This window comes from Aspergillus karnatakaensis, assembly GCF_047715665.1.
Source record: "Aspergillus karnatakaensis strain CBS 102800 unplaced genomic scaffold BJY04scaffold_77, whole genome shotgun sequence".
NCBI lineage: Eukaryota > Fungi > Ascomycota > Eurotiomycetes > Eurotiales > Aspergillaceae > Aspergillus > Aspergillus karnatakaensis.
Window position 1 is genome coordinate 68378 of NW_027395789.1, and position 14571 is coordinate 82948.

Sequence of the window (14571 nt, forward strand, 5' to 3'; positions counted from 1 at the left end):
CTCGTACGCCGATACCTCAAGCGTACCCTTGCAAAAAGCATTTGGCCTGGGATACATATCGATTTGGCGGAACCCTGGTACTAGCTATCTATCTAGATCAAGTAGCGAAAGCTCTCAATCTCCAGATCCGTCAAGTTTGACAAGCCCTGCACCCTTTCTTCTTCCTCCGACAGCTGAGTCGGGGGTCCGTAACGAGTATCACGACGTCGATTCTCAATGATATAGTAGGCCAGCAAACACGCTAGAAAGAAAGCACCTAGGGCCAGTCCAGAAATAGAAGCTTTCATGCCGGTCTTCCAACAAATTAGCACTTGGTTTGAACATCAGTAGAAAGGAATGTCAAACTAACCGGATACTCCGGCTCTTCAGCAGTCATAAACAGTTGTGGCCCAACAATATTGCCCACACAGTACGCAACAAACAGCAACGCGCTGGTTACGCTCCGTTTCGTAAATCCCGCGACGTTTGAGCTGATAATACTCAGTGACAGTGGGATGTTAACGGCGAAGACAGCACCGAGGGTCAGTCCAACCATCCGACCAACCTGGTTGTCGGCATCGAGTTTCCAGACTAGGATGCTACCAGTCATTGAGATGAGAGTGTTGAAGATCATCATGATCAACCGCGTCCGCGGGATAAACGTCGCAACCCCGGCACTAAGAATCAGAAACACGACCTGGCTTGCTCCCATGGGCATCTGCATGAGAAGGGAATCCAGCTGCGAGAAGCCGAAGCTGTTGATGATAATTGATGAGAACTACATGACACATTAGCTATCTGCTTGTGATCAGCGATGGGGAAAGAACATACACTAGTCACACCTCCATTCCACAAATTCACGCAGAAAGTGTAGAGCACGAGGAACCAGGTCTGCGGATCGCGGAGAGCAAGCCAGACCTGCCGGCTCTTAAATTCATCGACATCGTTGACTCCGGTCTTGTTTGTGACTGTGCGTTGAACAACAACGGCCTGCTCCTCTTTGTTCAGGAAGATGATCTTCTTCGGGGAGTCAGGCAGTAAGAAGACAAGCCAGATTGACATTCCTGCTGTGATTGTCCCCAGGACGAGAAACAGTAGCTGCCAGCTATTAACTGCCGTCCCCTCCACATTTCCAAGCCCGTATGCCACCACGCCGCCGATGATAGTCGAGACGCAGTTTCCGAAGAACCACGCAGCCTGCCTGTATATAAGCACACGTTAGCAACAGACATCTCAACTGAACCACGGTCTTGATGAGAAATGGTTTCCATACCTCGCCGGTTGCTCCTCCCTTTTATACAGCATCCCCGTGATAAGCGCAAAACCCGGCGCAATCGCGGCCTCCCCGACACCAAGAAAGAACCTCGTCGCCAATAATCCGGCGAAATTCCCCACAGCCGCATGGCACATCAGTACCCCTCCCCAGACTAGGACTGTGGCGGTGATGTATTTTCCGATCGGCAGGCGCACCATGAGGTAGCTGCTCGGCCAGCTCCAGGCGAAGTAGCCGAAGTAGAATATTGCGGAGGCCCAGGAGTAGTCGGAGCCTTGGAGGTTCTGTAGATGTTCTTATTAGGGCTGGTATGGTAGATAGAAACGAGGGAGGAAGGTACGTACGAGATCCTGGCGGAGGTTGAACATTGTTGCTTGGCTGAGAGCGAGTTTGTCCATGTACTGCATCATGTAGCAGAGGCCCATGACGGGGATTAATCTGTGCTGTCAGGCCTGGTTGCATGGTGAGACAGGAGGAGAGGTACATCAGGTCCAGTTTCCGAACAACCCGTCGGTCTGCCTCTGGCGTTATGACCAGATCTGTGACGTCCCCTAGGCCATCGTCTCGTGTGTTGAGCTCTTCAAGGGGCGGTTTCTCGAGCATGTCGTCTTTTGGTGTCATATTGGTTCAGTAGCGTTAATGACTCTCCAGATTGAGCTTCCAGAAGGGCAGGGATATAGTCGTAACTTGTAACCTGCAGTCCAAGCGTATCAGCCAAAGCCCAACGGCAGTTCAACTCGGCAAGAGAGTAAGTTCTCACTGACGTGGCGAAGCACCTCTCCTTGGAGCAGGTAGATAACAAAAGGAGAGATTACAGTCATTCCAGATCGTCAAGACCAGTGACAGGGATTGCAATCGCCGCGGGTATCTTCTCCAACTCTCCATTCCCGCGAACCAATCAGTGAGGCAAGATTTGTACTGATTGTCTGGGCAGACTGATACTTCCAGGGCTCGTCGGCTGTTGAGCCAATCAGGGCTGATGCTCGGCAATCCGAGTGGATCCTATCTTGATATCATCACCAGCATTTAGATTGGGGTACCTTTGAGAGCTTCTTCCCCACAGCTTTGATTATGCGGGGGAGGAGATTAGAACTCCGTATGAGTGGTGAGGTGTGTGACCAACCGGTCTATCTGGTCTATCTCCGACGCTCTTCTGATATCATGCAGGTCAGCACGGCCAGTGAGAGGTCTTGTAATGAGTTTGCCGAAACTAACGCATGCGTGGGATTTATAGCTTACTGATTATTCAAGGTTCTGAACTGCCGTGGCCCCTGCCGCTCCTCGCTTACTTTCAAGTCCCGAAAGCTGGATATTGTTGATCATGCGTCATGACTTGTAAACGGGGAAGATGGCCTTTACGCATATATGACCAAAGTTGCTCGTGGATACTTCCTTGAACAGATCACTCAGAAATATCATCTGCACTTGCACTCTCTGGAGAAGGGTCCAGTACATGTGTAAGAGCTACCGATGTGATCAGAGAAAAGCGAAGGTAAGGCCGGAAGGCAAAGCACCAAATCTTGAAGGCCAGAACCATCATCAGTGAGATATCGATTTAGCTTGCGGGTTCTATCTCCCACAAGCCGTCTACTTCCACGCCCAGATGTACCTAAGAACTTTTCAGCAGCGCTCATAGTCGGCTGGGTGTCGCGTAAGCGCTAACTATCTGTCGCGAGGAATCCACTCAAATATGGGCTGTATACAAGGCCCACCGGACCGAATCAAGAACAGATAGCTAAAGAAAACTACACAGAGAATCTCTGTATAAGCCCGTCGCAATAGGTCAGTCTTTATCACTTCTGATTCTGCGGTCACTTGTCTATGCTCTACAGCCGTGCTTTGGGTCAGTCACATCCATACCCTCGAGGTTCTTGAAACATCACCATATGCGCGAGTCGACTGCTAAAAAAAGTCTCTTCATCTCGACACCTGGAGTATGTCAAATCCTTCTCGTAGTAGTAATACGCGTAGCTAGCGTTATCCAAGTCTCCTCTGTTGAACGTGCTGAAACCACGGATACCAGATGATTAGCACCTAAGCTGCCAAAATACCCTAATATGTTAATGACTCCCTAACCTTATTAAGCTAAGCCGAACTTAACAGTCCAGTTGATATTTCAGGCTAACCCAAACATACTCGGCTTTAATAGCCTTCTCTCAACGCTCTTCGATAGAGTGCTGATGTTTTTCCTAGTAGTATATAGATGATTCGGATCATACACTGAGAGTGTTTTTAGGTGGGTTGCTATGGTTTATGCTAGCTTAGTTGAACAGACAGGTTACATAGACTACCTATGGATGGGAATTGTTTGTCTTTGTGATGCAGCTGCAGCTACTTAGGTAGGGTTTTCCCTGATCCCGTGCCTGATATGTAGGGGCATAAAGCTGATTCCTATCTTGTTTGATTGTCCAATTCCCTAATTCAGAGGTTGTATTCAGGCTTAAATTCTTGTAGTAAAGCTCTATCCTTGATTGCCAGCACGACAGCCTATAAAGCTGTCAACTACCAATTAATTATATCTCCTATTTAACCTTGGTCTTTAAAAAAGGGTATTTCTATTAGCTTATCTCGTAATAGGAAGCCCACAAGGGATATGTGTCTGCTCACTATCCCACCTGCAAGACCTTTTGAAACAAAGCCAACATCCATACGTAGCAGTGTGTTTACGGATGGTATTATAGGGATGTAGTGGATGCTTCAAGTTGGAGTATAATAATTGCAGTACGCCTCTTATATCTAGTATGTATTGTTGCATGCGTTAGGAACAGGCAGGATAGTGCTCTGTCAATCCAGCCTTGTTCAGTGCGAGTGTTACGAAAGTATTTCATAATCTCAGACGACCCTGCTCAAGAAACCTACAAGTGAGTCGCCAGACTCACACAGCCTCTTAAAGTCAAAGAATATATAGATATAATGCTAGAGGCTAAAAGTGCGATTATTGCCCAATTTGTATACTCTAATTAGTAGATCCTTGGATCACCTATAAAGCCGGAGACACGACCCATCCATGGATACTGCGTGTGCTATTCGCCAATGCCCGCGCCAGATCAGACAAGCTCGATAGTAAGCTATGAGTCTAGTCAACGTCGTCCGGGCTCGTCGGACCCAGATTCAAGTCGTCTTGATTAACGGTCGTGTCCTCGTCCATCAAAGACTCAATGGCCTCTCGAACCTGGCGAACTTCAGGGCCGCTCTCATTCGCCCAAGCGGTGTTCATCAGCCGTCCCCATCGTGTGACGAATGACCCTGCCCGGAGACCTATAGTACTAAGATGATCGTTCACCCAGTAAGCCCAAATCATACCCGCATTCTGTCTTGGGTTCCCTTGGAGGACCCAGGTGTTGTCTGCGAGGACCCACTCAGCCTGCACTGCTCGGTATGATCTACCTAGGTTTGAGTTGATGAGGGGGTGATTCAGGTACCGGACCACGGCGATGGGCTCGCGCAGATAATCGAGGGCTCGTGTAAATTCACGATTATCAATTGTCGTTTGCATAATAGAATCTCTGGTGGGATTGCTACCTGACCAGAGCTGTTCCAGATTAGTACATCGAGATATCAATCGAGTGTAGGATACACATACCCTCTCCTTTACACCATTCAATCTACTGTCGAGAAGCACAAACCCGCCGTCATTCGAGGTACTCCCTATCTCATTCATCATACGTTCCACAGGGACGTCGTTTAGATTACCGCCGGTCATGGGAGGCGGCCTCACCAGCATGGGTGTTTGTATAGCCTCAAGAAATGCAGTCGAATATCTATACCACGGCGGAACGGCACGCCTGGATGGAAGCCGTTGCAGATCAACGTCCTCAGCATGGTTACGAATTGTTTGCTGTTCCGGGATGTGCTCAGTCGCAAGACCGCGGCGGTTGCTTAACGACCGCGACGTTCTCTGAACATTCGCGTTGAAACAATCGTCACGAGCAGCCAGAGTAAAGGCCATGTTCCAGATCGGGTGATTGGCCGGCCAACGCCCTAGGGCCCTGTACTAAACCAGATGATGGTTGTTAGCTTCCAAGAACGGTTGAAACAAGTACACTTTAGAATGGCCCACTTACATCCCATCCGCGCGCCACAAAGATCCTACCATTGCTGAGTACGAAGGTATAGGTTGTTGCTCTTTTGACCAAGCTCCGCGAGTCTAGGAGCCCGACTGCCTCCGCAAGCTCCAAGTCTCCTCGTCCGTTGTGTCGATGACTTCCCACTCACAGGTGATGTGCCCTTCATCTCCAAGCTTGGCGTTCCAGCTGGCCATGTTGCAAACAATATCCAAAACCAGTGACCATGATCCCTCGCTAACCCAGTCCAGCGAATGATCTATGTAGTATCGGATGTTCTCTATGGTAAGATGGGGGTAAACTTCTACAACGAATACTTGCCAGATCTGGTTTGCTACCGATGACGCCTGGTATGACAGGATGAGAGTCTGCAACATCTCCTGAATTGTCTCCTGGGCCTTGATGCTGGCACGGGGAACCAAGTTTGGGTTCCCATCGTCGGTATCTGGGATTGGGATTCATTAGCTCCACCTGAAGTTGATGTGGCGCAACAAAGTCCCACTCACCTAAGAAGTCGTTTGCATAAACTGCGTGATCGCGTTTTTGGTAGTCGTCAATTCCGCAGGATGGGTTGTCCATAAATTCCTCCACAAGTTGCTCCATCCGGGTCTCCGCTTCATTATAAGGACGATGGAGTGTAGTAACGTGTTTCGGCGTGCAGCACATCGCTCGACCCCCGTCTCCAGCATCGCAGTCATTTCTGGTCTCTAAAGCGACTCGGACGGTGTCATGGGGACAATTACTCCAGCAGTAGCCGTCTAGAGACGTGTCTTCGTTCACAATCATTGAACCATACATGCCGTGCCATTCACAGTCCTCCCACTTGGTGTCTTCTATCTGATCGCAGCAGTATTTTCTGGGATGATAGGTTGCTTCCTGTCCAGTCAACGTGTATCTGAAGGTGTCATATCTGCAATAGTCTCCTCCGCTGCCCGTGCTCGAGTTAGCAACCAGTTCGGTGCTGCCGGAACAAGAACCTAGGTCGCACTTGGGAGACTCTCCCCACGCGCACTGGGAGAAAAGTGCCAAGCTGGGGATATCATCGTATGTGCAGCAGGCCGCCTGGTAGTCGTTGTTATTGCAGTGCTGGCTATTCGATCCAATCTCAATCGTGCCGGCCGGGCAGTTGTCCCTACCGTTGCACTTGCCGTTACGGTGGCCGTACCAACCGCATGTCGGTTGCTTCGAGTCCGACGGACAGCAGAAGTAGTGGTCATATCCATCCGGACATCCGCTGTGGTCAATCATCCCCTCGTGCCCACCGCTGCGGGAAACGAACGACCAACCCGCCGGGCACCCCTTGCCGCAATCTGTCCACTTACATTGTTTGTGAACTTTCTGGGTTTCGAGGTCGTCAGAAAGAGCAGGTAGGGCAATTGCCTTGACTTTGCGGTTCGCAACTTCTCCTACCGCGCGTGAGAAGTTGCCGTACGGAAGATCGTGCGAAACCGCCCAGACCATTAGGCCGCCTAAGCACTGCCCGCTGGCAAACTCGGCTTTCAGTTTGAACGTCTCGGCATCGTCGTATGTCAGCCATTGGTTGTTATCAAATGACAGGATCTTTACTGCGGCGTCTTTGTCGAACTGGGGCTTCACCGCACGGTCATCCATTATGTCGACAATCTCTGAGTTGAGTAATATCCCAACCTCGCTGCTACACTTTCCAGCATTACCACCGGACTCAAAGGTGCAGCCGGGGCTCATGCAATCTGGACTGGTTGCAGAGAACACACGGGCATAGAATGCTAGACCAAGCACTACTTTGTCCGGACTGATGTTGTTCCGCCACAGAAGATCGAGCGCATTGGTGATCTCTGTCAGATTGGTGTGCGAGTTCAGTTCAGGTGCCAACCATTTGTTCTGTCTATCCCAAGCTCCGTGGAGGTCGTAAGACATAATGTTAAAGAAGTCAACATTGTCCTGCAGCTTGACGATGTCGAAATGCTGCAGATACCAGAACGAGGCGGGCAATGTCAGTGTCAGTCCATCACGGCCTCCAGATGCCTTCAGTGCCTTCTTCAAGTTGGCAATGAAGGAGGGAAAGTTCTTATAATCCTCAGGGCGACCGCTTCGATCATCAGCGACAGGGTATTCCCAATCCAAGTCGATTCCATCAAAATCGTATGTGGACATGAAGCTAATCAATGACCTGAAAAAGGCCTTTTGATTTGCCTCGGAGCGAGCAATATCGGAGAAGACTGTTGCAGTAGGCCCGGGGTCGTTAAACGTCCAACCACCAACAGCAACGAAGACTTTGAGGTCCGGGTCGAATTTCTTGAGGGCAGTGAGACGCTTCATCATGTCTCTCTCGTAACTGTTTGGCGCAAGGACCTCGAAGGTCTCCGGGTCAATCGTGGCGAATGCGTAGTTCAGATGTGTATAAACGCCAGTAGGGATCTGATCGGGGTAGAAGACATTGCAGGCCCGATTCATACTCCAGCCTTCGTAGTATCCAACAACACGACTCACTCCCTTGGTTTTTGAGCATGAAGGCCGCTTCACCTTCTTGTTGCCACAGAAGTCCTTCGTCGTACCACAGAAACCAAATTTGGAGCAGCAGACATTCAGAGGACATTTCTTGCTGTCGGCGAACTCGCCATAGCCACCGGGATCACACTCAGCCCGGCTGTCACAACCAGCGACACAGACATCATCGGCGCAGTCTGGTTCGTGTTGTCGGCATCAGGAGAGCTGTTCGGGGCTTGAGTTGAGTGTACTTACAGTCCGGCCCCAGTCCACAATATCCACTTGTGCTGCAGCAGCCGGTGGCACAAGGCCTGGATGCATCACATTCCGGCAGGTAATCACAGGTGTCCACACAGTCAGCACCGCAGTAGTCCTCTCCTATACCGCAGTATCCAAACTTGTTACAGCAACCGGTGGCACAGGGGCTAAGAGCGCTGCAGTCCTGTGCCCGTGCTTGAAGAGGAAAGAAAGAAAGACTGAAAAACAGATAAACCAAAGCCCGTAACAGGGGAGATCGTACCAGACGTTGGTACATGGTAAGGTACAAAGATGTCGACACGATTTTGGGTCTCTCTAGCTGGCAGAACTATTTTCGGTCTGCTTCGCTGTTCATCTCCTTTCTTCTTAAAGACCAGGGAGGTGGGACTAAGCGGATTGTTTATCGGTAATAATCCATGGCCAGAGGGGTATACCTCATTGTCTTATGAAAATTTGCGTGCAATCATGCGTTAGATACCCCGTACTCCTGGACAGGAGGCACTAGTAGGGTACAGCCCGTGGGCATTGCCATCGCTAAGGGCCAATCGAACGGTGGAGTCGCATAGCGCGAATCTCATCACAGACCGGCGCTTTTATTTAGCGCCTAAGATTATTGCTCGGATGACCGAGGCCCCCCTCTTTCAGCGGTATGTCGCTTCGCCAACTGTTTCATCGAGTAAAGTGAACACTGACATGAACATTTCAGTAAACAACAACTATTGCCAAAACCTCACGAACCCACTTCATCTTCTCTCAGATGCAAGCGGCTTCGCCCCAGTCGCAAATCTAATAGCCCGCTTCCCAGCGTTCAAATTGGCTCTCTAGCTACAGCTGTTGGTCCTTCGCGCCCATAGATGCCATATGATTCGGACCTGGGTACCCTTGGCGCTGCATGCTGACTCGCGGTTAATAGAGTCCACTGGGAGCGGTGCAATCCACTGCTTGTCCCCGTAGGGAAAAGAAAAAATGAACGGAAATTCAGATGGACCAAAGCATCCAATAATGGTACGTGCATGGGTACTTCATCCTCATGTCCGTCTGACCGTGAGTGGTCTACCACGGATGTAACCCTGGTTTAAGCGAGTACAGTCTGGACTCAGGAACGTTGCTAATAGCCTTCCGAGGCTCCCGACAACTCCTACCAAGATAGGTAAAGCCGTCAAGAGATCGGATCAAATAGGATTGTCCGAGTCATGCCACGGGAGACGACGCTGCCAGAGAATTTGAGAAAGCGTTTCTCGGAAATTAGAGCAAGCCAGCTAGGTAGTTATGTACTTAGTATGTACAGTAGTGCTAGGTAAAAAAAAAAAACAGACCCCTGTGCTAGTGCAGTGTGACTCGGTAGGATTCCGCAGCAGCTCCATGCGGAATTTACTCTTGGCGGTCTTAGCGGTCTTGGCATAGCCCGGCGGAGTCCGGACTTCAGCCCCGATCGCGGCCCCTCACGGCCAGGATTCCGCGGAGGATCAAACGGGTGGGAACAAGAGATTTATCACCGGTCCTCAACCTATCACAGACGCCTTAAGGCAAAAACGCCCAAAAATTCGCACCATATGATCACGAAACAGGGGGCCTTTTAGGAAATAATCGACCGGTGCTAGTATTCCTGGTCGGGTGCGCCCGCATGAACCCCTTGCAGCGGCGCACCTGGGCAGCCACCTGCTCCTCAACTTGTCGAGCACACTTTGGGAGCTTTAGCCCGTGCGAAAAGTTTATTGTTAAGAGGATCCCTCAGATATGGCCACCATGAGTTCAGGCAGAATCTCCTTGTAGGCTTGTTGTTCAGTCACTGCGGAAGACGATGAGACTTTGCAAAGACCCTTCTCCCGGGGGTCAGACCCTGGCTGTTTATTTGTTGATCCTGCATCTGGTGATCTTCTCTATAGCGCTGGGCGATCACAGCCACAACCACCATCGTCGACATGCCAATCAAATCGGAGCCAAATCGTTGCGCAATGGAACAGCTACCGATGACCCTGAGACCATGATCAAGAATGCACTGGCGGTTCTGGCTCATGTGAACAAGGAGCGAGTCGAGCACCCGAATTTCAACGAATACACTTCTCGCAAACCCAATCAAGTCCAGGTACCTCTCCAGTTGCGGCGAGCTTGCTTTGAGCCTTCACTTGCTGACCAGCACCAGGTGCCCTCTGCGACCGTCACGCCACTACCATACAGCGCCGATGCGGCTGAACACGCCCACCTCCGCAGCCGTGATGAGTCATCTGGTCCTAGACGCGGGAGCAACGCATACTCTATACCACCAGAGTTGGCAGCAGCAGCCAGGGTCGTTGCTGAAACGACTGATAATACACCGAGCGGGAACCACAGCGATGTTGCGGCAATGATGCGCCTGAAGTATGGGGAGGGGAAACGACATACCAACACTCCGGCACAGGCCCTCGTGCGTTCAAACGGTCTTTATGACTTTCAATCCTATGCGGAAACAACAAACACTACATTGATCGAACAGACTGGAAATGAGGACAGGTTACAGAAGCGTGCTCCTTCCCAGTACTGGATGCCGCACGTGACAAAGGACGGCCAAAGCCCATTTGCGCCAGAAGGATACAAGGTTTGTTGACAACCTCTACAGCATCACGTTTCTCCTTTTTAAATGTCGCCTTCCAGGTCTGGAGGAATGTTCGTGATTACGGTGCAAAAGGAGATGGCGTCACTGATGATACAGAAGCCATCAACAGAGCCATCTCTGAAGGGGGCCGCTGTGGTGAGGACTGTGGTTCGAGTACAAGATTTCCTGCTGTGGTCTGGTTTCCAGGAGGCACTTATCTTGTCAGCTCGTCAATCATTCAGTACTATAACACGCAGTTTATTGGCGATGTAAGTATCGTGTCCACTGTCTTCTAGGAGGTCTAACAGGTCGCAGCCCTTGAACGTGCCCACCATCCTTGCTGCCTCCAGTTTCGTGGGACTCGGCGTTATTACCTCGGATCCTTATATCGGCGACAACGAACAGTGGTATCTTAACCAGAACAACTTCTTACGCAGTATCAAAAACTTGAAGATTGATATCCGCCCGACGAACCCATCTGCTTATATCTGCGCCATTCACTGGCAAGTCGCGCAAGGGACCTCGCTGGAAAACATTGAGTTTTACATGCTTTACAACTCAGATGTTCCGGGCAATACCCAGCAGGGCATCTACATGGAGAATGGATCAGGAGGGTTTTTGGCGGATTTGACCTTTGTGGGTGGTAACTTTGGGTGCGATTTACCTCTTCTTCACCCTTTCAGATAATACTAACCATCAGCTCAAGAGCGTACTTCGGAAACCAACAATTCACTACCAGTCAGCTCGTGTTTGTGAACTGCAACACCGCCTTGCAGGTACACTGGGATTGGGCCTGGACTATGCAAGACTACGTTATTGAGTCGTGCACGAACGGATTAACAATCGTTGGTGGCGTAAGTACCTGCTCTTCTATGTTCACTTGCTTGCGTCGTAGGGCTGATTAAGTCAGGCTGGTGGTTCTTTGAGTACCGGCCAGGGCGTTGGTTCTCTCATCCTCGCAGATGCCATCATTGCCAATACTCCTCGGGGAGTAGTCACTTCTTTGCACGCTGAGAATTCGACCTCGCTTCTTCTTCACAATGTCGGGTTTTTTAATGTTGATATTGCGGTCATTGACGCTGTAAAGGACGTTGTCCTCCTGGCCGGCGGCGATGAAGTGCTTAAAGACTCATGGGGGTTTGGCCTCGTCACCGACGCTACTGGCGTCCAATCGTTCGTTGATGGAGCCGATATTTCCGTTATGAAAAGACCGCCAAAGATGACCGGAGATCAGGAATATGTGAAAGCCAACTGGTTTACGCGCCGACGCCCGCAGTACGAGGAGTTGGATGCAGAAGATATTGTCAACGTAAAGCACTTCGGCGTCAAAGGAGATGGAACAACAGATGACACAGTGTCGCTCAACTGGGTTCTGTCATATGCTGCAAACCTATCTTCCGTGGTTTACTTCCCCTATGGTATCTACATGATCAAAGACACCGTCCATGTCCCTGTGGGCTCACGTGTCATGGGCCAAGCATGGCCTCAGATCATGGCTAGTGGATCTAAGTTTGAGGACATTGATAGCCCTCATGTTGCCGTCAGGGTTGGAGATCCTGGTGATGTGGGCATTATTGAGATACAAGACATGTTGTTCACCGTCTCTGGCCCAACTGCAGGGGCTGTCCTGGTGGAGTGGAACGTTGAACAATCTGTCAAGGGGTCCGCTGCAATGTGGGACTCACATATCCGTATTGGCGGAGCTGCAGGCTCGAAGCTACAGAAGCAACAGTGTCCCAAGAATACAGGCCGCGTTAACCCGGACTGTATTGCAGCTTCTCTTCTGCTACACTTGACACCATCCTCAACCCCCTATCTGGAGAATATCTGGGTCTGGGTCGCTGACCATGATTTGGATGTCATTACGCAGGATCAGATCGATGTATACGCTGGTCGCGGTATCCTCATTGAGAGTAAGCAGGCATGGCTCTATGGAACGTCCTCTGAGCACAGTGTCCTGTACCAATACCAGCTTTCTCAGGCAGAGAATATCCTCATGGCTATGATTCAGACTGAGTCTCCATACTACCAGCCTGTTCCGCTAGCTCCGGCACCTTTCACACCAGGGGCATTCCCCAATGATCCCAGATTTGATGACTGCAAAGACAATTCACTACTATGTGCCGTTTCATGGGCTGTTCGTGTGGTTGATTCGTCATCCATTTGGATGCTCGGTAGTGGGCTCTACAGCTTCTTCTCGGACTACTCTCAGGACTGTCTTGACACTGGGGACTGTCAGCAAAGAGGCTTAGAAATTGAGCAAAGCTATGATATCTGGATTCACAATCTTTGCACAAAGGCAATCATCGAAATGGTTTCTCCCTTGAACGGTGTGCCTACATATGCGCGTGATAATGTCAATGGCTTTCTCTCATCCATCCTTGCTTGGCTGGGAGGTAGTAAGCAGACCGCTGGCGAGCGCGATTTCCCAGGTTTTTCTATCTACAGCACTGCTAGCCTGGAAGACCTTGACCTTCCCACAACTTGCAAGACGTCTCTTAGTGAGAAAGTCAAGTGTGATCCTTACGTCCGTTCTATGACGGGGGTAAAGTACCATGGTTCTCTGGAGAACGACACCTTGACTGAGCTGGTTTGCGATCCAAGCTGTGGGAGCAGCCTTCAACAATGGTATGATTCCGTGGAGCGCAACTGTGCCGGGCATAATTTGACGCGCGGTGCCCCTCCCGTCTTACACGGTGGACGGATGTGGGCCGGCTACAATGAGACTTGCAGTAAGGATGAAGACACTGGCAAATATTGCAACGGTACTCCCCTCCTGATATCCTCTAACATAGACAAGACATTCTGACTCGCGACAGCTATTATTGACGACTTTACCATCGCGGATTCCACCGATGAAATGCCTCTGGATGAAGCCTGTTCCTACTGCTACGTTGAGCGACACCAGATGATGCAACGGAGCCCATTCTCAGCCTACGATGAATACTACCAGTCGGTCTTGATGACCATTAACGATCGTTGTGGCCTGTCCGGGCCAACCGATATACTAGAAGTCCCGCTAGACCAGCCCATCGCAGAGGAGGAGCCACTTTGTCTTTCCGACACGACATACACGACAGCCGACGGCGATACCTGCACCTCAATCGCAGCTGCCAAGAGCGTTTCCTCCGCGGCTCTGTATATGGGTAATCAGAACCTGATCCGCAGATGCTCGTCGATCAACCCCGGTACGGAGCTATGCCTGCCCCTCCCCTGCGACGATATCTACGAACTGCAACCTCCAGACAACTGCACCAATCTCGAGTACGCCTTTTCGCTCAAATCCGGCGACGTCCGGAAATTCAATCCATGGGTGTCGTACACCTGTGACAACATCCACATTGCCAGTGAAGTCTACGGAAAGATCATCTGTCTCTCTCCGCAGGGTGGGGAGCATAACAATAACAAGCCCGGGGGCGGCGCAGCAACACCCCACCCGTCGAATGGATATGCGCCTGTTGCAGTTCGGCCACCCGCTAATGCAACTCTAGCAGAGGGGACAACTATAAACTGTGGCCGATGGCACGAGTCGGCTGCGGATGAGAGCTGCGTTGCGATCTGCATGCAACATGGAATCACACATGACTTGTTTGTGGAGGTCAACCCGTCCCTGGATGCTGGGCAGTGCACCGGAAGTTTGAGGGATGGACTGACTTATTGTGTTGGCCCGACTCAATCATGGGATATACCTGTTGATGACGAAGAACAGGATGCGTAGAGACGTCGCGAGCCAAGTCAGCTCTGAAGTGGTGGAACCAGGTGGTTTAGGTTGGTATTGGTTGGTACCTATAGTTTGATCGGCACCACGTCATTAGTGGTTAGGAGATGATACCTAGTAGGTAAAGTGTAACTCGATGAAATGTTCCATTCTTTTTGAGCTTTCTGGTGATTGCCACCACGCCCGCTCTATACCGTAGCGAATTAGACATAGGTATCACCTGTGCGTATCAGTTGTATCT

At 50.6% G+C, this 14571-nt stretch overlaps 3 protein-coding genes across 3 annotated transcripts; 1 reads left to right on the plus strand and 2 right to left on the minus strand.

Moving 5' to 3' along the window:
- Window positions 1-92: 92 nt before the first annotated feature.
- BJY04DRAFT_223739 (major facilitator superfamily domain-containing protein) lies at window positions 93-1873 on the minus strand (the record flags this gene model as incomplete). Its single annotated transcript, XM_073717776.1, has 6 exons — window positions 93-293; window positions 350-757; window positions 811-1180; window positions 1253-1536; window positions 1597-1690; window positions 1737-1873. 6 exons carry the CDS (start codon window positions 1871-1873, stop codon window positions 93-95), a joined length of 1494 nt encoding a protein of 497 aa, XP_073565561.1.
- A 2455-nt stretch (window positions 1874-4328) lies between these two features.
- On the minus strand, window positions 4329-8103 carry BJY04DRAFT_223740 (uncharacterized protein; the record flags this gene model as incomplete). Its single annotated transcript, XM_073717777.1, has 6 exons — window positions 4329-4784; window positions 4836-5246; window positions 5317-5411; window positions 5468-5761; window positions 5823-7979; window positions 8034-8103. The coding sequence occupies 6 exons, from the start codon at window positions 8101-8103 to the stop codon at window positions 4329-4331; spliced, it is 3483 nt and encodes a 1160-aa protein (XP_073565562.1).
- A 1738-nt stretch (window positions 8104-9841) lies between these two features.
- Window positions 9842-14330, plus strand: BJY04DRAFT_223741 (glycoside hydrolase family 55 protein; the record flags this gene model as incomplete). The annotated part of the gene is made up of 7 exons (XM_073717778.1): window positions 9842-10126; window positions 10184-10615; window positions 10672-10881; window positions 10928-11265; window positions 11319-11466; window positions 11523-13377; window positions 13432-14330. The coding sequence occupies 7 exons, from the start codon at window positions 9842-9844 to the stop codon at window positions 14328-14330; spliced, it is 4167 nt and encodes a 1388-aa protein (XP_073565563.1).
- Between the last annotated feature and the right edge of the window lie 241 nt (window positions 14331-14571).